The sequence below is a fragment of the Paramacrobiotus metropolitanus genome, unplaced genomic scaffold (assembly GCF_019649055.1).
Source record: "Paramacrobiotus metropolitanus isolate TYO unplaced genomic scaffold, Prichtersi_v1.0 Parri_scaffold0000041, whole genome shotgun sequence".
In the NCBI taxonomy this organism is placed as follows: Eukaryota; Metazoa; Tardigrada; class Eutardigrada; order Parachela; family Macrobiotidae; genus Paramacrobiotus; species Paramacrobiotus metropolitanus.
In genome coordinates, this window is record NW_026570261.1 from 39,524 (window position 1) to 63,073 (window position 23,550).

Sequence of the window (23,550 nt, forward strand, 5' to 3'; positions counted from 1 at the left end):
GTTTTTAAGAAACATAAACCTCTGTACTATTGTATTGGGGTTAAATGTAAGATTCATAACTCAAACGACTGCCTCTAACCAATTTTTGAAAGTTCATTTTACTGTAGCCTGCTTAGCAATTGAACTAGTGATTAGCGCCGGGTCCTATTTTTTCCTTCTTTTCGGCATTTGATGTTTGTATGTCGATAAGGAGTGGTCGGTTGCATCTAGAGATGCCAAACGATAAACCTAATGGATAACGTATAAGATGCCGGTGGTCATCGACTGCTTAGTGCTTACAACAGTCTAACCTGGTCAATAACAGTCTAACCTGTTTCAGCTGCATAAACTTGAAACCGGTTAGCGGCGTGCAAAGCAATTACAAGTAACATAAGGAAAGGATAATTTTTCGGCCTGCGCCAATCCATTCGCAATTTCGTAGAGTAATGTTTGTTCGAGGCCGCGCAGCTAGAAGCTCTTCTTTTTACAACCGCAGTTCTTTGACGAAGAAACTATATCGTTTCGATTTGTCGTGTCCACCTTCAATTGTTTGCTACCGGTTTATAAATTATTTTTTCCCCATGCAGAAGCATTGGAATCGTACAGAGAATTTCGCTTTTTTATTCTACAACCATGGGCTCGCGAAGTTTTGTTTGTCGAGAAAAACCTAACGTTGGCTTGTACGGAAGTCGAATAGTTGAGGAAAACGACTGTAGCTGTTACACAACGAGGGCTTACCCCCATACGGTATGTAACAAACATGGGCGGCTATTTTTAATAATTTTAGTGTAACGCGAATTCTTTCAAGTTATGGAGTTTTTGACGTAACTTGGAAGCAACTCGCTAGCGAAAAAGCCTCACTCTAACGTAACTTTATAAAAATTACATATACTGCTTAGCTAGCGTAACTCTCAGTACAGCTTAATATTCGGTTCTACTTCCACGAGCAGCTGAACTTGTAGCGTAACTAGCATGCGCACAGTAACTGTTAACTCTAATGGTGGGTGAAATTTTTATAACTGCCCAGGTCTGGCAGTACGTAATACGTGTGTGTACCGTGTGCGTAAGTATCTGGAAATTTACTCCCATCGTTGATAAGTTTAAGACTTAAGAGGATCCCTATGAGATGATTTTCATGTAAATGTGTTGTCGATCTTAATATCAGCTTGTATGAAATTTTTCGGGCTTTCTGGTGGTACCATGGATCATGGATGTATTGTACTGTGATAATAAGGTTTTAGTAAAAAAACACCCCGGGTCAGCTTATACGTAAACCGACCACCCCACCACTGTCTCACTGACACGCCATTTTTACTATTCTCCTGCAGCTAGATAAAACTTTAAATTCCATAATAGATTATTCCGTCGCCGTCCGTGCTGTTCGTACACTGCTTCTCAAAATTTAGTATTTGAAAAAGAACAAAAACCGGACAAACATAACCGAGAATGTTCCGAGTCTGTGGGACAATTCGCAAGTCAGCTTTTCGGGAACTGACCTCGGCGGTGGTTTAGGCGTAGGTATGTTGTAAAATACCGCTACCGGTGGGCGCGGCTGCCTTTCTTGCTGAACTGACGGCGATTTGTAGAAGCCCGATTTTTCGAAATTTACTAGATATTTCGTTTTCACTGAAAACGAAATATCTAGTAGACAATGCTATTCGAGAAACGCAACGGAGTAATTGGTCTAACGCGCTGGGGCGTGGCTAAAGTGCCGCAGTTTACAGTGAACTTAGCCACCGCGCTTACCGGGTAAACCCTGCACCATACAATCTGAGGCGTTGTAGTCAAGTTGGAGCAAAGTTATGGCGAACATTTTACGAAACTTTTATATTAAACACCTAGTACGCCATCATTGGAATATAAAAGATAAATATTTGCCGTACATTTTGATGCATTCGCGAAGCGATCATGACAGTGTACCAAAGTGCTACTTGTTAGCACTATTTAAGTCCGTTGTGCGTAGGATGCGTCCGGTGGGATAGAGGGCGGGCTTAAACCAATTACTCCATTGGACATGGCATCTGTAAAGTTTTCTTCGAAGACTATTAAATTATTTTCTCCGCATGTCGGCGCATGGTACGTGGGATTTAGAATGCAGAACGTCTGATAAATATTAATGCAAATCCACCGCAGTGCAGCAGCCAAATGATGTTCGGTTTAAACGCGTGTGGTGGGTTGGATGTGGCACGAATTGCATGATACAGTACAAGAAACAACCTCGGCTTCGCCTCCGCGTTTCTTGTGGTCCCTTGTCCACGGCCGGTTTATTCAAATGATTTCGATCAGTTAACATCTTATTCCTTCAGCGAAACAATATTATGGTCCGAAAATAGCGCTAAAATGCAGATATGATAAAAAGTGAATTTATGGCTTTTGTGCCCTCGGACGCATTCAGTTGGACTCAGAAGGGAATTTTTGTTAACTTTTCCATCCCGACTCTGAGTCTACCAGCCACCAGGTACTAAATTTCAACGTAAAAAGGCCTGCAATAAATGCTGGTGGTAGTTCGGTCACTCAATCACCTAGCGGGCTTCGTGCGCTGGGCAGTAAGGGAAGATCGGTCACCTGCTCATCTTGCGGGCTCCATGCTCTGGACAGTAGCGGTGGTTCGGCCACTCGTTCGCCTACCGGGTTTTGTGCTCTGGACGGAGGAAGGAGTTTATAGATAAGACCGTCTGGCCGGGTTTTGGAATATGGGCATTCGGAGTATGGAAATGGTTTTTGCTGCCTCTGTACGGGAAAGCTAGGTTCGTGTATCCCTTTTTATTTTTTGTGTAACAAAGATCTAGAATCTAGATACCGTATAATTATTCCGCATTATACGGAATAAGTTACGGACCTTATATGCTTATTAATTAATCACGTCCTTAGTTTCGCTCGGACTGCAATGACAGGTCAGCCCGTTTGAATGATTACTATGGTCAGTTTCTTTTACAGTTGCCTTGAAATGGCTCTTAACGAGCGTTTTTATTCCTAAGTGAATTTGAGTACCGTTCATTATTCAGTCACTCAGCTCTCAATAAAATGCTACTGTGAACCATTGTATTTGGCACCATTTGCTGCTATTTAAATATAATTATTAATGGTAATAAATAATTTTGAATTATTCAAGTCGGATTATCCGATCGGATTCGGATATCCGATGGTCGGATACGGATCGGATTCGGAAAGCCGAAAAGATAAAAATTCGGATACGGATCGGATTTGGATTTCTTAAAACTTTCTCGGATCGGATTCGGATTGTGAAATTGAATCCGATGCCCATCTCTAGTCACCAGTTTGCCTCAGAAAAAAATTTTTCCATGAAGGTAGAGTACCTTAACTGAATAACCGAACAAAATATCGGTCTGTTTCTATGAAGTGTAGCGGGTCCGTTCAACCTTTGACAGCTTTTTAGTTTCATTGGATAGAGCAGTGTTTGCTCCATATAAAAATTTAGGTAAAAGTAAAACCAACATTATACAAAGCTATGAATTTTTTATCTATTCTTTGGAGAAAATGGGTGGAGTTGGAGAATGTCCCGGAAACCCAAATTCAAAATATTTGTCCATTCCGTAAAATTGCTATTATTCGACTACACGGGCATAACCGGGGGGTAGGCACAAAATTCGGGCACACATGACTCTCGTAAAATTAGCTAGCGGGTAGCTAGCGGGAAACTGACAAGGTTTAAACTTATTTCTGCGAAAGCAATCATTTAGCTACACTAATCAACCGAAAACGACTTACCTATCTGGTTGCAGCCTGTTTTGCAGCAAAAACATTTCCCTAAAAAAAGTGAAAAAATCTGGCAAAAAACTTGCAGTTTTTCGAAAAGTCATAAAAGTGCGGGATTTACACAGCCCATTCAGAGCATGCACAATGCCAGCAACTCATTTTTCTTTGAAAATCAGAAGTTTTTCGCCAAGTAAATCAGTTAAAAAAACCAAAGTACTGCTTGCTGGAAAAAAGTGTCACCAGGTTCAAAAGTCTGCGACTGGACCAAAATAGGACCGCGACTTCCACCACGCAGTAAAATAAATTAAACAAATATTTAAAAACAGATAAGTATTTGAAAATACATAAAAACTTAAAAATTAATAACATCGATATTCATTATAACAATATGTGCATAATAACAATATGTATATTCATAATAACAATATGTATTCATAATAACAATATTATGTAATAGTAATAATAATAATATTAATAGTATGAGTATAATATACAAGTATCGGTGGCGCTAGGGCGCCACCAGCTGTGTTTTAGGTATGGAAACACGAAAGAGATCACGAAGAGATCACGAAGTTGGTTATATACATATTTCAAAGACATTAAACTGCGTAAAAGCGCGGCGCCATCAGCATTACTACATGTCAAGCTGTTTAGATATTTAGTAATTTTAATTACTCAGATATTTAGGTATCAAAATATTTAGATATTTTGATATTCTGAAGCATTAAGGTGACGGCCCAGCTTCGCGGGGCCGGTTCGGATTTTGGGGTATTTAGAAACATTTAGAAACAATTAGAAACGTTTAGAAATACTTAGAAGTATTTAGAAATAGAAAGATATTTAAATGTTTAGATTTTTGAACAGTAAGATATTGAGGTATTTAAATACTTTAAATACTTTCGAAATTCTGAAGTGCAAAAAATTGGAGGTAAAATGTGTACTTGGATATGTTTTTTAATATGTGAATACTTATGTAGACAGTGAGTTAACGTGATATGTATTCAGATAGTTAGTTTAGTATTTGGAAAAATGGATTTCAAAACTCTGGTCCGACTAGAAATATTCAAAAATATTCACTGAACAAACAGAGGGGCATAAACTGCTTAGTGTTTTACCTTTGTATATACATAGTTCGCATCATTTTTTGTACATGTTGCTAAGTTGCAAATCTAGATGTTTTGATCATTCTAGATGTTTCTAGAAATTTCTAAATGCTTGAGAGCTAAAGTACCGAAAACTTAAAAACGTTTTTATAACGTTCTGAAAGACTGAAGAATTTTTTTCAAAGCGTAGGTGACCCCCTTTGATGGACACTAGATTTTTTAAAAATATGAACGGTTCTGAAACGTGAACCTTGAATTAGGAGGTAATTTCGCGAAAAAAAGGACGTAAGAGTAAGTATATGAATCTATAGATATGAATCTATAGATATTAACATATACTGTATTATTCACTTATGTATTTATATGGAAATGGCTATAGGCACCCCCTTTCACCCCCGTTATCTAGAGGCACCCCCTTTCGCACCCCCGCAGACTATATGCACCCCTTTTCGATTAATCAATCTCTGCACCCCGTTGCGTGCGAAAGCTATAGGCACCCTTATATTGTCCGTTGATGCTATGTTTTTAAGGTCGAATTTCTTGACCTTGGAATGCAGAAAGTCGTTGCACTACCGGCTCCAAAATTTTTTCTCTCGTAATATGAACTGCTCTGTAATAATAACGTTGTAATTTCTGTCAAAATCTGTAACAAATAAAAGCAGAAAAAACTGCTCTGTAATAATAATGTCTGACAGTTCTGTAATAAGTACCCATCCGAAGATATATATAATCCACGTCTGAGAGTGACCTGGTCTATCCAAACGCTATCCAAGAAAACGACTTTAAGGGCAGTTATTCGGCCTTTTCGCATTCGAATCTACTTTCAACCAATGTCAAACTGTCAAAGAGATAGGCTCCAAAGTTCCAGAAATTTGTAGTCAGACGATCTGAGAGCGGCCCGTTGTCGGATGGAGTGCCTAGTACTCGTACACCTTTTTATGTGATGGCTGACGAGTTCATATCAGATCGTCAAAACAATCACTGTCAACAACAAAAAACTTTCAAAAAATCTTAGCCAGTGCTCTGGAAAAAAAGGCTAAAAATGGGTGCCTATAGTCCGCGGAAAAAAACAGGGTGTGAGAACTATCTAATAGAAAAGGGGTGCCTATAGTAAAACAGGGTGCGAAAGGGGGTGCCTATAGCAAACGGGGGTGAAAGGGGTGCCTATAGTCTCACCCTATTTATATATTTATTAAAATAATTACTACTTGAATACTAACGGAAGATCCACTGCATCTTTTGTATAGCATTCCGGCCGTACTAAATGACCATTAAAGCTCACCAGGGCCCCGTCGCCGGCTATAAATTCAAAAAAATTTCATCTTTTGTGTGGACATAGAGTAACATTAGAGAATGCATACTTCTTCGAAGTATAAAATTTTTTCAGCTGCTGTCATCAGCAGGGCATGGTGAAAATTTAAACGTAAATTTTACACTGCTGTAGTCTATACGTAGGCAATGCACCGCGTCATACGTTCTAACATAACTCATGATTTAACGGAACAATCTGACAACTGTACGAGGCCAGTTTACTTATTAAAAATTTTTTCTATACTGCTCGCTTACTTTGTACTTTACTTTTTTGGCCACGCCCTGTTGATGACAGCAGTGGAAAATATTTGCCCTTATGTTAATCTATTTTCACACAAAAGATGAAATTTTGCTGAATTTACAAAATTTATTTCCGTTTAACATGAACAAGTTAAAGCTAGAAAACATAAAACAACGGCGACGTCCTTAAACGGCGTATGTACTTATACTACTGTACACAAATTAGGAATCAGAGAACATAATTATATGAATACTAATACTAATCATCTGTGCCAGGATTTCGGCCCCTCTTCTTCCCGGCCAGTGATCTCAGCTTCTAATCACTCGATTTCTGATTTAAAGTGCAACTGAATCTTCAGACTGCGGGGGTGTTCCTGGGCTGTTGGCGCTTTGTCACCTTTATTTTGTTACTCCCAGTGGTCACTCAAACACTCGTTACCATGGATGCCATAGGGCTAACAAGGGCTGCTTTGTAACCACGCGCATAGTGGTGCACTGCAAAATGCGCTGCAAAATGACTACAGTAGTTACGACCACTGTGATTCGGTTACTGTTAACACTCGCACAATGGACACCAGTGACTGGAGGCTCTCTAGGTCAATGGGCGGAGCAGTTTCCATAACGCACGGGAGTAAATACAAAAAGTTGCCCGCCGCCGTCTGTCTTCAAAAAAAGTTCAAAAAAAAGCCCACGCCATTTGATAATATCACAAACCGTTTTTTTATTATTCGGGTGAAAAAAAACCGTTAAAAATTTACCAAATAACAGTGGCATCTTGACCAAATGCCTAAAATATCGGGAACGCCCCCTATAAGCGGTTAACCGCAATTTAACCGAACGGCCGCTTAAAATAAGTGAGTGCCACCCCCGGCGGGCTGTCAGTGGTTTTCTATTTATGCTTCGTTGATCGTATGAAATCGGTGGTGCTCGGTAAATTAGTGAAGTTTCATATGAAATACAATTCAAAATAATCCAGTCTTGAATAATTCTATCGGAATGATGCAGGCCAGTGATGTATTGTCTGGATTGAATGGAGTAGGGCCGTTTGCTAAACTAAAATCGGCCGAAGTTTTCGAAAAGTGTTTAATTTCGGAATACAGAGCAAAGTACTTTGTTTTGGATGATACACAGCTGAACAATGCTAAGGGGCTTGGCCATGGCGGATTTGTTAGATTATGTGACGTACTGCTGGATAACAAAAGTTCCTACACCACAACAACGCTTGTTGCAATTTGTGAGCCAGAAACCAGAAGCGGATTGGTGTATAAGCTACATGCAAGCTTAGCCGTATGCGCTTTAAATGGAACCGTACTCAGTATTGAAAGAACCACCTGCGACTGTAAAGCTTCTTCCGAAATGGAGAATGAAGCATGCTGCAAGCATGCTCTCGGATTGCTGTTCGCCTTGCACCGTTATATCAAAACTCAATGCTGGCCTCAGAGAACCAAGGATGATGAACTACCCTGCACTAATATGCTGCAAACATGGCATTGTCCTACTGGAACGTCGTGCTGTTGCTTCGCAAATGTTGAACATAATAGAAATTACAGTATGCGGCAGTCCGGTCTTTATACGAAACCACACCATGAAGAATTGCTTTTTAAATCGAAGCGACATGCGACTCTGTTGCCTGTCCGATCTGCATGGGTAGCTTTCCTCTTCTTCAGTAGCTGGCGGGTCGTATCGCAAGCGTCGCTCAATATCGGCATCATTCCCACCGCACATATCATAAAGAAGCTCAAAGGTCTTACTTCCTGTCTGCCCTGTCAGTGCATGTATGTCGCGATCGTTTTCACGAAATCTGAAAATACAACGAAAACATACAGTATGCCGGGAGAATTTTTTACGTTTTAATGGTAACTAAAATATAGTATGATGATGAATGAAAAAAGTAAAGTTGAATAGAGTAGGTAAAAGTTGAATAAACAAATATACCTTTCATACGAAAAAACAGTTGCTTGCGGTTTTTCTTCGACATTCTCTGTTTCCCCAGCTGCAGTAAGAACTTCAATGCGTCTCCGCTCTTGAAGAATTTCTGCGGCAGTGAGGAGCTTTAGCTGCAGCTTGGCCCTTTCTTGCTCAAGTTCTTGAATACGACGCTGAAGATCATGATTTCTGTTTTCGCAGAAAACAGGACTTGTGTCGGAGATGTCGGAGATTTTGGTGTCGGTAGGAGACTGTGGGCTGCTTGGAAGTAGGGGCAGGAACAGACATTCTTTTGGATAGGCGTTGGATTTTAAACGAGTTATCAGTTGATCTCCTCTGTGAAATGGTATTTCAAAGTCGCACTGATCAAAATGAACCGAACAAACAGGAGAACTCGAAGTCAAAATGTAACATTTGTTGGCAGCGCTAGCCCATTTGGCATACAGTTCAGACTTTTCGTCTTTGGGAAAGCTGTACATAGAACGCTTTTCAGACAACTCATACGGCCGATATCCACAAATCACACATTCATGCTTTCCCACACTACGGAAAGATTCCATTTTGATTCATAACTTTATTCGTCTTAATAAAATAGTTATTCGATGAAAACAATTAAATTTGGTTCTAACGCAATAGCAGGTGACTAACATCCACATTCTCGAAAATTGACGGCTGGTCACCGGTTTGTTTGCAAACCTGACTCGGGTGGCGAAATGCCGCGGTATGTGTAGCTTGTCAGACGTTCATATGCTGGCCAGTAATGGCTGGCGCCAAATTACTAGCCAATAGAGAAAGAGCAGGCGAGACCAATAGACGCCAGTCACTGGACCCCATTTCACTTTCGATTTACGCCGACTTTTCCTGTTCGCCGGCCAGGCAGCGCCAATCACGATCTTGCAATACGCCCATTTCCTGTTGCCATACAAGGCGTCAAGCCACTTGGGCCAAATTTTTAATTCTAATCTGATTTCTATTTTGCAGTATCTTCGCTATATGAATTTTCACGTTGGCTGATTAATACGATTTATAACTTTTATTAAATTCCAGAAACATTTAAAACTACCTGGGTCGACCCCTTTTTGATTTTAACGTACCGGTATTCTGATTACTGAAACCATCGGAAAATACAATTACACTGCTGCAGCACGTTCAGTGCACTGATTGAGGCGAGTTAGCAGCCCCTACAGTTTTCGAAGTGTGTTCAATTTCCTTCTTTTGATAGCAGCCATGATGTCGTGTTATCTGGAGTCGACTCCCAAATCTACAAGAAAAATTTCAAACTCTGCTGATAACTGATGACAGTCGCAGGATGATGTGGGGAAAATTTAAGTAACAACAAGGTTTCGACAGAGCAGACTTAATAAATACATCGCGTATTACACAAGTAACAATAACAAAAATACACAACATCATTCTCGCTCAGCTAATTTGAAGGCCAAATACACATCTTCCCGCTCAACCATGTCGCTGAATGTACCGAGAACAGAAACTGCATTTCCTCGCTGAATCTCGATACCGATTTTCTGTCGCAAAAACTCCCCTGAGCGAGGGTTGCCTGTACAGTCGCTAATCTTTCTCGACAGATCTTTGAAGAATTTCTTTGTCAGTGGTCCGAATGTACCCGTGGTTTCAAACGCCAGCGGTTGAACGTTGTAACGGTCTGCCAGCCCGCTGTAACTTCCGATTTTCACGAATTTCCGCTGCGCTTCCCGGCACCCTGGACGTCTGGGCGGTGTATGTTAGGGCAAAGGTGTCAGCCACGGTTACATCCCATACTAGCGGCTTGCCATTTTTCCAAGGGAATGCTGTGACTCCATCATTTGTATCATTGTGACTCCATCATCACTGTCATTTGTAAAGGTCAAAAGGCGTGCCGAGTGCCCAAACAACAATGAGTAGAGGCAAAATAATTTCAGACAAAAATGAGTCTACACAGTATACAGTCTTAACGCGCATAGCTGCATAAAATCTGCATTTATTTTATGGTCTGTTTCTCGTGCACCACTTATCGTACCGTAAATGATTTAGTCTTCGCTAGACAATTTACTGACTATTAAAAAAATGGGTCGTGCTCGTTAACTATGGTGTCAAATGAAATTATGCAAAAATTTATCAAAACTGCAATTTGGTAAACAAGAATCTGTTTGGCTGACTGAAGTGCAGTTTTCAGTTGTGAAAATAAAGGAAAATTTGAATTTTGGTTTTTGGTTTTTGGAGAATTTTCAAACTTCAATTTTATTAAAACAATTTACGAAAAAAAAGAACTCTTTGTTTAAGATCGGCTTAAATTAAGTGTTTGGTTTGGTGTGCTTTAGTTTGTAAAGATTGTTTGGTGTGCTAAAAAAAAAATAAGTTTCGTGTGCTTTAGTTTGTAAACATTGTTCCGTTCAACTTCACTAGCACGATGTCAGTCAGGCATTGGACGATCCCAGTGCAGCTTAATAAAGCAGACAGCCATTATGTTCAGCAACAAGTACATTGTACAAGCATATGTAGTACGTGTTATTAGGTTGTTATTAGGTTGCAATTATTGCATTGTATGCCATAACAATAATATTATGTTTGCGGACAGAGGGCACTTCACGTGCCGCCCACCTTCTTCGGTGTTGAGCCCAGATCGAGTAACCGACACGGCGACACTGACAGAACAGCTGAAAAATTAGTAATTCATTAAGAAACTTGCAAATTTATAACCTGCTTGTACGAGCTGTTCGGAATAACTTAAGATGCTTACGCAGATCCTGCACCCAGTTATTGAATGAATTAAATGGAACTGATCTCGAGGGCAGTGTTTTACAATACTTATTCGTACAGATCTAAAATTTGCTCTGTATTCAACTAAGGTGCGCATCAGTATTATTTTAGAATAATTGCAATGATTCCAGTTGAAATACTGCTTTTAAATACTTAATTTTTGATAATTAAGAAAATGAAAAAAATTTGTTTCGAAGAAGCCCCCGGTCCCCAAGGGGCCATTCACATTCCAGGAAGGTAAAAAAAACATCCTAACAATAAATTACTTAACTATGGTTTTCGCATACTTCGTTTACTGCAGAAATTCCATTTCCAAGCAACAATCCCAATTAAAAGTATTGCTGTTCCAATGAAAACCGTTGCCCCGAGACACTTAGAATATTATTAGCCTACTACGTAGTAAACTGACTACTACATCGGGATATAAAAGGCAGCCGCAGCAACGGGGTTAGTGGTCTAACTTGGATTTAAAATAAGTAAGCTGCTATCGGATAGTTTGCAGCTTGACTGAAAGCGCACAATGACAAAAAACTCAAGACAGGGCACGTTCTAATAAATTATAGTCCCATGCAGCAACCGCACAAAATTTATCTGATTGGTAACTGATTTGGAATAAAAAAAAACACATCGTAAACTAATGAGAAGGTTTATCTGCTTTTGGGAGAAAGGTTTCCCATTTCAGTTTCAAGGTCATCTCTGCAGTCTGGCCCATCGTTAGGTTTTAGGGGGGGTGAGGGTGCGCACCATTGTTCTTCCCGCAGGAGAACAATGGCGCAGTTGCGCCAATCCGGAGTTATTTAAATTTTATATGGGAATTGTAACTTTTTTTTGGAATGGGGGGCGAATGCCCCCTCCCCGTAAGGACGGGCATTTCTGCAGTCAAAGGAGCAAGCAGCAAATTTTCCAGTAGATGTCATCGACAACTGTGGCCGTCGGCATACGTATTGAAGAATGCTGCGCTTCAGGCATAAAACCACTTTTCATTTGTAGCCTGTAGATATGAGCTGCAATTTTTATCTATCGCATTATTTATTCCGCGTCCGCGCAATTTGCGCTGGGTCGGCTAGTAGTCCAGTAAAGCGTGCTTGAATAATCTAAAAAAAACAGCTTTTAAAAGTGTTTTTTTTTCGATTAATTTGTAAGTTAACAACATTTTGTATTAGCATGTTGGAGAATATAAGCTTGCTAGGCTAAAACACATCCACGGATGTATATTACATCCAATTTGATTTCTCATTCGAGTTTTGAATTTGAAGTTTTTCCATGGTTTCATAGTAGCTGTGTCTAGACAGAGCGTAGACAAGATCGCAGCACACCATTTTGGAGCTAAACTTTTTGCGCATGCAGTCAGAGCAATGGCAGAAATGATCTTTCAGTTGTTTTGACCAATTCATATTTTCTCAGCCCCACTTTCATCTCATAAGGATCCCCTTAAGCCATGATCACCAGCATGCAATGCTAATGTGGCGAAATTTACATGGGTCACTTGCTAAATATTCCTTGCTTAAAGGACTGTCGCAGGTACACGAATGGCCCAGAACCGCCACATCATCCTCCCGCAGCGGATTTTGCTATTGATAAAATCGCCGCTAAATCGACGAATAGTTTACTACATCATGACCCCAGGTCCGTCGGAAACCACGATACTGACTGTGGCAAAGCAACAAAGGATTTCTCAACCAAAAGTGTTAGCAAACCAAAGGAACATAATGCAGGGCAACAAGATTTAGTTGGTGAGTGGTTCGCTAAATAGTTGCCTGTGACTTGTATAACTTGAATGCGATTTTCACTTCAAATAACGGTAAATGGTTACGCCTACTTCAAAGTAAGTATAACTAGTGGCGGACAGATCTCAAGTGCCAAATTAAAGAAATAATGAGACTATTTTGGCCGCTGGCGGCCAATGTCAACACGCCGGCCGAATTTTCTGCCGGCAGAATTTTTGGAGGTCAAAACGCCGGCCGAATATCTTGTGGTCAAAATGCCGGCAGAATTTTTCCAACATTTTCAACTTAAAAAAATAGTAAAAGATATTACCTGGATTGGGGTAGACTTGCCACGCGGCGTAAAACAACGTTTTGGGCACTCTACACGTATAATAACTCAGGTATTATGGCCGGATTCACGCTGACTTCTATCTATCGGTTTTCTATTGAGACACCGCCCAAAACGGCCGATTTCTTAGCAGTATGCGTGAACGCGGCACGCTCTTCTAAGTAGATACCTAAATAGGGAGCAGAATTGCGTTTACACAGGCACCTTTGAATAGGTGCAATAAAAGTTACTGTTTAGACGCTTCCGATAGTCAGCCGGGTCTGCGTGAACACAAGCCACCTATTTGTATACATGACGGAATATGGTGTACAGTAGCAGCGATGTACGTACTTCTATAATATTCTCTGTACTCGTACATGTTGTACTTTCTAGCATTTTCCTTTTGTCTTCGGATATACTTTTTGGCTTTTCTAACCGGATGCGCTTCGCGCCTATATAAGTCCGAGAGTTACAGTATTTTGGATCAGTTCGTTCTCATTCAGAGTTTGGCAGTGTCGGAGTTTTCTAATTAAAATATATCGTCGGAATGCAGTGTGGTATTCTCACTTCGCGTAGATCGTAGCTTACGCATATTATTTAGCTATGCCACATTGAAATTATCAGCTCATTCTCTGTCGTTGAGTCAGGTCAGTAGGAAGATATTGCGATATTATCCCTATCGTACTCGTCTCTCCGTCATACAGTACATATCTGTAGTTAAATGAAAATGCGGAATTAAAACCGAACAAAATCGCGAAATTGTATTTATTTTTACTTTCGTGAAGATCGATTGCCAAGTAGTATAATTATAAATATGTGTAATTTTAACAGTTCTGTATGCTTTACATAACTGTAACTGCATATAAATTATATTTAAATAATGTTTACGCTAGTTTCAGTTTTTTTGCTACCATTATTCACCAGGTTTACAACAAATTATTAAATGTACTGTATTTTCAATTCAGTGCTTCAAAAGTGGGCAAAAGTCAAAATCAGTTTTACAGGCTCACAGAAGATTACAGTATTCGCCTATCCAGTTGGTTAATTGCTCGGCTTGCCATGCGCCTAATATCGGCTCGCCATAGTGCAGCGCTCAACCGCCCCGGGCGACTGTTTACTACCGTCACAGCAAGCGGGTGCGCATACCGCTGCCTGCTGCTACCGTGGGCGGTTGCCAGGTGCCGATACAGCGGGCGGGTGCCCAGGTGCTCCGTCTGTAGCAGCACAATGCACATAACTTATTATTATTAGCGTACAGTACTAATTGTAAATTAACAATAATCCAGTCTGAAAATTTTCCAATTTTTTCCTTTGAATAAAACAATATTTTACTTTATTATGTAAATTTTCCCTCATATTTTTCCTTTATTTTCCTCATATTATGTTAAGAAAGGTGTAATGGTCGAGTATATTCAATAAAGATCAGATTATAAAGAGCATAACAGTCACTGCAATTCACTGGCTTCATCGGTCAGCGTGGGTCATATTCGATAACTTTATTAAAGGCAAAGTGCAACCACAGATTTAATACTAATCAATAGTTCAGTACTGACGATATTTTTTACGTGTATTAAAACCCTCTCCCAGTTATTTAAAAGTTTACACATTGTTTGTGCAGAATAAATAATCTGCGGTAGCCACAGGTTTGTTTCCGCAGCAAACGCACGATGTCGTTTAAAATGTGATTTTAACAGTAAAACAGTGTGAATGCTGAAGTACGGTTGATGTCTGAAATGGTGTTTAATAAATCGTATTCTGAATCAAAACATTTTCTAGGTCATTACATAATCATTGTGAATTTCACAATGTGAAATGTTAATGCATTTCAATCAGAAATCATGTATATCCGGACAAATAGGAACCTCAAGTGGTTCCTATTTGCCTTAACCATTGTGTCTACGGAGCAGAGGAAAGGTACCTTTGGATAGCAAAGCACTCACCGTTCCATTTAACTTCTCAAATGCCGTTATACAGTAAATAACTTTTGCCGCCGATTACCACCGTTGCCTGACACACCACCGTCAAACACTTTACCGTTTTCGGAACTTATCGTCAGTATCCACGTTGGTGAAATTATTGCTGTAATTGTTAACATAAACATCAAACGGTAACATCGCCTTTAATCTAAATTTTGACCGTGTCCATTTGAAACACTACGTAGAAACTGGACACCCTAATGGCTGCAACGATTTGAGAGAGGACTGAGAGTTGCAGTACTGAAACCTCTACAAAAAGTTCTAGTATGAATATATTTAAAAACAGTCGGCATCCTTAATCTGGTTAATGCTGCAGCGTCCTCGTCAAACGGACACATTACTCTTAATGCCGGCGACTGCAGTAAAAATTAATAGTCCAAAGCATAACTAACGCTGCAGATACGAAGACAATTGGGTGCTGTGAGCATACCCTTCACGATTAGGGTGCAATGAACATCCGACTAGTCTGCAGCTCGCAACACTACTGGCGTCACGGTTGGAATTTTAAAATTAAATTCAAGTTTAAAACGCACAGCATGGAGTACGAATACATATTTGCTTATTCCAGCATCTATTTTAGATTATTTTAGATTTGTTTTAGTGATGTTTGTTTTACTTGCTTTTACTAATTAATCCGATTGCTACGTGTACTAAATCCAACTGTCCACAAATATCAGCTATGGATTTAGTCGCTAGAGCTTGTCATAATGCTGCTACAGACGCAGCAGTCAAGTCATGTCAGGAGGGAATTTTATCGCAGGTTGTTTGCACCGCAGACTATACAGTCTACAGTATTAATTGCACGACACTAGGAAGACGACTGAAGGGAATTGTGCCTCGACAGAATGGGCAATGGCAGCGGATATTTCCAGATCATGAGGAGAACTTCATTGCAGACAACATGCTGTCTAAATTCGTTCGGGTTATTATTTTGTTCTTTGACAAATTGTGGAGCACTATGATCTTCTAAATGTGGTTTGAAGATACAATAATTTTTTTGGTGGACCGTAATTTGTCGAAATAAACGGTGAAAACAATTGAGTGTAACATTTTTATCAAAATAAAATTTTCTGTAAAGTTAAGTCCCGGGTGTTCATCGCACCCTAATCGTGAAGAGTATGTTCACAGCACCCAATTGTCCTCGTACCCCAATCACAGATCACAGGCTACTTTAGGATACATTCAGGATCAGAAGCTGAGACCTACTAAGTATCATTTGTAAATCGAACCAAGGAAAAGCTGTGATCCTCCGGAATTTTGAACAAGATAAGTTCCATTGAGAGGCAATACTATCCGAAATACAGTAATAGAGTAAACCTTCTGTGTGCGCCTGTATGCACTTAATACGCCAAAATGCCGCCATTTGGGGTCGGCCAAGAATACCTTTGCCTCCCCTTTGCCTTTGCCTTTTCACTTTGCCTTTTTCAAATTCACCTTTACCTTTGCCTTTTTCAACTACACCTTTACCTTTGCCTTTGCCGCCGCGAACACCTTGCCGTCCAAATTAGCCCTTCCAAAAAACCGTTTTAAATTACCTTTACCGTAGGCTTCAGCCGTTGCATAACAGACTGCAGTCAAGCACTTTTCCGTTTTTTGATACAGTAATTACTGACATCTAGCAATAAAATATTAATTACAGTAATTCATAAAGACAGCCGGTTAGCATTGTGAATACATTTTGATCGAGTAAGGACGTAGCCACATCAGGTTAACTTGCTTCGGAATTTTTGAGACTGATGTTGCAGGTGCAACGGCACCTTCTTCAAACCGTAGACGCTAATGGGTAAGGCTTTTTCAAAAGCGTTTATGAGAGCTATTTCGCCGTCTATTAAAAAATGAAAATTCTTCTGCTGTGGATTCCACACATGTTTCGGCTGTTCTGCTGCTAGAAAAATTCGGCAAACTTAGCGTAAAAAGCTTTGGTCTGGCACTGCGTAAACATGTTCATGGACCGGCGATGAACGTTTTAGATTCTGCGCGACCATTAACAATGGTGTCGACGCTAACTGTGGTCGTCACAACATAGAATTGGACATCTTAAAGGTTATCTTAAAGTGCATTGGACATCTTGAAGGTCACATCGATTTGGAGAGTATTGTGTCCTAAAATATGGCACCAAGCCCATACAATTTTTAGCAAAACTCAGGAGTCGGCATCCTTAAGCCGACATAATAAGAGATAGGCGGTAAAAGTATGATCGATCAACCTGGCGCTACAGAGCATGAAGTTGATGGAACGAGAAAGTCAAGGATGCAAGTGGGAGCTAAAGGTCACCTATCTCACTTCGAGACTACCTGACTATGAGTAATGCACGTCATGATGAGCAAAAGTACAACAGACAATAAGTGAAAGGTTACCCAGAGGTCTGATAGCGAAATCCCCACTTGAAACAAGAAGACCAGAACAAAACCGTGAAGTTGATCACATCGAGAACACGTCTCTAATTTTGTTGGGATTACAACTCGTGATTTTACATTGGGCGCCGTTGCGCTTATATAGATTCTCGGCACACGCAGGTGCCTTGCTCGTAGTACAGACAGATATCGAAGAACAACAGAGATTCAAAAACTAGCCACTGAACTACAACAGATGTACACGTGGATGAACCAGAACCAAAGGTCAGAACGCACAAGAGAACCAAAGGTAAAGCTACGTCTGTGGACACGCAGTCACGTCGAAATGTGGGCTCGCGGTCAAAGATCCTTGCCGGGGATTTCTGAGAAGGCACAACTCGAAGACTGGGTCATTGCTCGAGCGGCCGAAGTCATACAGATCGAAGAATGGAGGCAACAGTAGCAGTTTAACGTAGTACGGTAAAGATGTGGACGGCACAGCCATACACGTCAACAATTACTGTTCAATGCAGGTTTTTCGGTATGCGTGGTTCTGGAATTCTCCACGGGTCTGCTACAAATAAATGCAACACATGGCCTTGTTTTTGTGATATCTCGTACAGATCACGGTTGAAAATTATCAAAAAACGAAGGCGTAAAAACACGGAGGTGCAGGAGAAGGAAAAGGCTAAAAAGGCAGAAGGAGAAGGCGAAGGTCACTCATCTATAGCCGAGACTAAAACGTGAGATGATAGTGAAGAGCCTGAAGACTAAAGAGGACACCCGTGTTTTCGGTACGGATGATTGTAGTCTTTTATGCTTTTTTACTTCATTAGAAAAGATGATGCGATGATCTTGGCAGTTGCCAGTTTCCATGTTTAAGCGGCCTCAGGCAGTAGCAATTGCCAGTGTCAGGTGCCACTACCACCTTTTACGCCCCGCCTTCGTCATCAACCGGTCTTCTTCGAACTGCATAAGACGAGCGCACATTAACATGAAGAATTGAAGATCATCTTTACACCTGGGCGAAAAAAGCGTTTTTTAGGAGAAAATGCATTTCATGGCAAAATTTGAAGAAGTTTGGTTAAAGATGAGAACTTCGGCACACCTCCGTGCGTTTTGAATTTCACTTCTACCATAACACCCCAACGGGATGTTGCTCGCACAAACGGTGTTCACTCCAACGTATACAAATAATTTGACTAGAGAATATCCTAAAAATGCATAGAACTTAGAAGCGTTGAGAGTAGGGAGTACTTCGATTACGCTGGCGAAATGGTCGCTTGCGCGTTGCGGTTCAGCACATTGAACACCTAATTCACGATATGTAATCAGTACGTATGTGGCGCACCGCATTGGACGGTTGGTGATCCTTTGGCTGATTCCGCATTTTTTACTGTGCCGTTCAACTAACCGAGCATAAACCGCCCCTGCGGCGCGTTATTTGAATGTCGTTTGAGTGACCAATTTGCAAGCGGAGTCGTAGTACTCAAAAACGAAAGTTTTTCTTCGTGCACACGAATTTGGTACCATACAGCGGCACACTTCTCTTAACTCATTTGTCGTATTAAATCAAATTTGCTAAGCGTACACTACAGGAGAGGGAGCTGGTGGCGGATATAACACGTTTCGCTTTTTGGCCGCCCTAATGTAAAATATGATCCCAGGTTTTAGCCATGTAGCGTGTCAGTTTCCGCCATACTTTGAATCCTGCACACAAACCCCTTGGCGGTGTTGCCGCCGTTGCGCACCCTGCCCGAGGAGCACCAGCCAGGCAATGTAGCACTGCTTTTCAGAGTGAAGCTAAATATGCTTGTTAAGCATTATGGGGACCAGCACAAAATAATAAACCAGACGGTTATTTTGTTCGGCCACCCGGCACATGGTCAGATGACTCCAGTAATGAATGATCTGGTGCTGAATGCTGAGCGCTTGCAAGGTCAAGAACCGGCACCTGTGCCAGACGAAATTATTAGCTGGTAAGTGGCATGTGTAAGGGGTCAATGTCGTATATGACTGCGCAATATATTCGTACTGTGCTGACGGAAAGCGAAAGAAAAAGTCCCATACTGTAACTTAAATCACACAACAAGCAGGAATAACAGTGAAATAAAAAGCAACAGAAAATGGTAGATCAATCGCAAGAACGATCGATATTATATACAGCAGAAAAACACCTTATATCTCAGTGCAACCGTGTTGCAAAAGATTCTAGAAAGTTTGGTAACTTTTAGGATGACATTAAAAATGAGAATAGCCCCAGACATTGTCAAGCGTTAGGGCCAAAGCCATAACGTGTTCATTCATACACGCACACGCAGTTCAACAAACTGTAATAAAACGCGTCTTGGCAATCAGCACAAACAAAAATTTAGCAATAAAGCTCATCAAAACAATCCAGTCATCTTTCAAGTGACCGCTATGCGTATAAGTTGTATAACGGCGTAAAATCGCAGGTTTTTTGCCTTAGGCCACTGCTTCCATTGATGTTTAGCTTATTGAAAAAGTCACTTGTCGCTTATGTAAAAATCTGCAGACTGCTTTACGATTGTGTGCGTAAGCTTGCTCTGAAAAGCTTATTTCAATAATTTTTTAGAATTTCCTTGCGATTTCGCGTTGCACATGTTGAAAAGGCTGTTGCATTATGGGCAGCAAGCGCTCAATGACAAAGAACAAAGAATATTACTGGGCGTCGGAAATGGCTGCAAGAAACCACCGAGGCGTTGTACTATGAAAGAACTTAGAGAGTATATGTGGACCGAGCTGGCGGACAGACTTTCTAGATGTTTGGAACGCTGGAAAACAAACAACTTCTTACGTACGTCCCTTTATGCAGACTTGGTTGTCAATGAGTAGGAATAAAATATATTTGTTTCTAGAGGAAAAGTCGCTTATCCAGGATCGTGAAATGCTCTTCATCGTATGCGGTATACTTATACGCAAACGGTTCGGTCGCAAGTGGGCCCTTTCCTATCTTACGAACAGGTTCTGGTTGAAAAATGCGCACCAGCTGCCTTTAGCAGACGTTTTTCCTAAGTGGAAAATGAAGGAAATCGAGAAAAAGAAGGAAAAGCTAAAGAAAACAATTTGTTGGAAGTTCAATCTAAAGCAAAAGTGCGAACGACGCTTGTGCGTAAAACAGCATGTGTGTCTAAAATGTGGCGGGCAGCATCCTGGTGCCGACTGCCAGGAGCCTCAAAACAACCTGCCAAACAACGTTCCGGCAAAAGAGAGATTATTTTGAGTCTTGCTTATTGACTTGTGAGGCTACCTGAGCTGTTTCAGAACATTCGTAGAACAGTGGCACAGCTATACTATAAAGGCGACATAGCGCTATTGATAATGCCAGTGGCAGACAAACGTCAAGCAAGTGCAGTGCGTTAACCCGTTGACGCCCATTGGTGCCAGCCGAGTACATAGTACAGCATAAAAAACCAATACAAGTACTGGACGCTGGCGGGTTAAAGCCTAAAATGCTATTGGCTTACGTGTTTTGCAGCGTCGTTGAGCGAAATCAGAAATCTTATAATTCTTTGCTCATTCTTTTGAACTACAGTTCTTTTGAACGACAGTTCTTTTGTACTACAGTTCTTTGTTCGTTACATCAATAAACACAAAAGGAGTTTAACACAGCAAGCTATGGAGCCAACGGGCTATCGAGTTAGTGGATGGGTTGCCTCATCGACCATCGTGAAAAATCACCGTTAGTATACTAGCAGGCGTGTCGCTCTTTTGGCTTTACTACTTATATAGTACAGATAATAATTATTCTTTGCCACTCCGCCGGCTATCTAAAACATAACATTTCCGTGCAAAAATATTGAAAGTTTCATGATTTCCCTATGCCATTCTCACCCGGACAACTGGGAGTGTGACATTTCGCCGCAATTAAAGTCGACGCAAAACTTTTCGCTTTTCGTCGAAAGAAGGACTTTTCGTCGAAACAGACTCGCGGCGAAATGTCTTGGCGTCGAAACGGCAAGCCGACGAAATGTTCCCGCGACGATTCGCCGACGAAATGTCGCGCGGCGAGATGACATTACAGTGAAATAAATGTCTGCGACCAAAAGTCCTGCGACTAGTAAATCTGTGTTGGGAACACCTTTAACGAGGAAGTTTCGTACATCCGTTATCGCTGGCAGTGCCGACTGGCGAGATTGATAACGTCCGTCAACAAGAAGCCTTTATGATTAGTACCTTCCACACCGTTTCTGGTAGTTGCCATCACTAAAACTTGAAGTTTCTTGCGTAAAGGCTGAAATACAACTGACTGAACTACAAAGCTAGATCCGGACAGTGAGAATTCGTTATCGTAGACAATCAGACTAAAAATTAATCATAATGAATGCAATGAACTGCATGACGCCAAGCAGCACACAAAGCTGCTGGAGAGCAGCACATAAAGCAAAACGGAGTGCAAAAGGGGGTACCTTTTATACAGCCAAAAAGGTATTTTTATACAAAAGAGCGTAAAAGGAGGTAACTCGTGGCTAACAGGAGTGGAAGGTGGTGCCTGTACGGTTGTACCAATTTCCTTTACTTATTTAATCAAATTAACCCAGGAAAACCGTGGTTTCCAGGTACAAACGAGTTCGGAGATTTGCGGGATCAGTAGCTCTCGGCTTGAGGATTTGAAATTTGATGAAAGAATTTGAGGAAGCCATTTGAGGAAGCCACGCAAGCACAAAGCCATCACGAGTGAGGCAAATCAATTTTGAAAGCGAAAGCCTCGCGAATCATGCAGGGCAACAAGCCCAAATGTTGGGGTTGCGATTTAATTCACTAACCGAAAGCAAACTTTTCGGGAATTTCGCTGGCCGTTTGGTCTGCTTGAATTGTTATCTTAGACCTTGGTTGCTCTATGAAATTTCGTTTTTTCCCGGTCGTAGCTGGAGAAAAAACACATATGTAACCGGCAGGAAGGTGGATGAGTGGATGCACTTAATAGTGGATGTTCAGTAAATCGCATCCACCAATCTGCCGAAATCCGACCACTACTGTTCATGAATCGCCCTCTGAACCCTCCGGTCGCTCTAACTATACAGTTTCATATTCCGGCCACCAGGCAGCAAATGTCTTAACAAAACAAAGTTCATAGATATGGTTAATTTTCAGAAAAACGACCAGCTCTCATTAAATTTCAAGCGTAAACATCAATAAATTTTATGAAAAACAAAACAAATAATAGAAAACTCTGAACCGGGTGAAAGCCAAAACAACGGTCTTTTACGTCTATAAACTTCAACAAAAAAATTTAATCGACCCTAGAAACGTTTAAGGATTGGGTATGTGCTGAAGCGTGTGCGATGATTTCCGTATACCAGACCAAATGGTGCAACCTCATCGGGCAGATACAGTACACGTAGCTCAGGAGGTTTCTTGGGATGAGCTCTCGCAGTGTCACAGAGTCAGCCATAAGACAGCTGTCCGTGACAGTTCAGCGAAGGGGAGGCGTTTCCGTGAGGTATTCTCAAAAATGGCGATTTAGCGGGCGCCGGAATCGAACCGCTGGCTACCGAGGTAGCACAGCCACTGTGGCTGAGATCAAGCTATTTGTGCTTGACCTTGAGCCAACCAGGTAGGTGGCGAATGGGGCTGCTGTCGTGTGTGCAGAGCCTTCTTCTCTGACACCAGTATGACGCTCGCCAAACTGTGATTTCGCATTCCACAGCCGGACATGTTTCCGTCGTGCGTTCTTCAGCCGGATGTGCAAGACCATTTATTTAGGAGCTGGGAGAGTCGCCTGTAACCAGTTCCAGCAAACTGGTCTGGAGAATTTTCTAAACCTCGGTGCTCTCGTTGGACTGCGTGGGCAGTCAGGCAGTTTCCCTGGAAACGGTTTCTGCAGTTAGACGTTCATGCCAGGCGACATACCAACAGCCAGGAGGTTTTGCTGGGATGCACAACCGACCGTTCCGTTCCAATGGCCGACCGTTCTACGGCAAAATATATGTAGCCGAGCTGTTTTTCCGGAGCGCGTTAGCGCAACCGGAGCTTTCTTCCGGACTGTGCATTCGCAACCGGGCAGTTTCGCCGAAACTGGTTTTCGGATTCGAGCTCTCTATGGGTGTGTATAATTACAGCCCTACGTTTTTTCTATACAATTACTTACCGCCAGACAGCCTGCTGGTCAGCATTTCGTAGCTACACATTCTTGGAAGATCATTTGTTTGCTGC

The 23,550-nt window shown here is 41.3% G+C and overlaps 2 protein-coding genes across 2 annotated transcripts in view; both read left to right on the forward strand.

Annotated features, from left to right (window-relative positions):
* Positions 1-23,550, forward strand: part of LOC129590713 (uncharacterized) — a 98,773-nt gene that overhangs the window by 24,617 nt on the left and 50,606 nt on the right. The gene's annotated exons all lie outside the window — the stretch shown is intronic.
* LOC129590714 (uncharacterized) lies at positions 494-21,939 on the forward strand. Its single transcript, XM_055486067.1, has 4 exons — positions 494-726; positions 12,541-12,763; positions 19,970-20,191; positions 20,253-21,939. Exons 1-4 carry the CDS (start codon positions 613-615, stop codon positions 20,615-20,617), a joined length of 924 nt encoding a protein of 307 aa, XP_055342042.1. The 5' UTR covers positions 494-612; the 3' UTR covers positions 20,618-21,939.

Excerpts from the sequence above, each read along its gene's own strand:
- LOC129590714 (XM_055486067.1), top strand. The coding sequence starts at position 613 with ATGGGCTCGCGAAGTTTTGTTTGTCGAGAAAAACCTAACGTTGGCTTG. Across the intron at positions 727-12,540 it reads CGAGGGCTTACCCCCATACG|GACTGTCGCAGGTACACGAA; the intron begins GTATGTAACAAA and ends CCTTGCTTAAAG. Across the intron at positions 20,192-20,252 it reads GAAAACAAACAACTTCTTAC|AGGAAAAGTCGCTTATCCAG; the intron begins GTACGTCCCTTT and ends ATTTGTTTCTAG.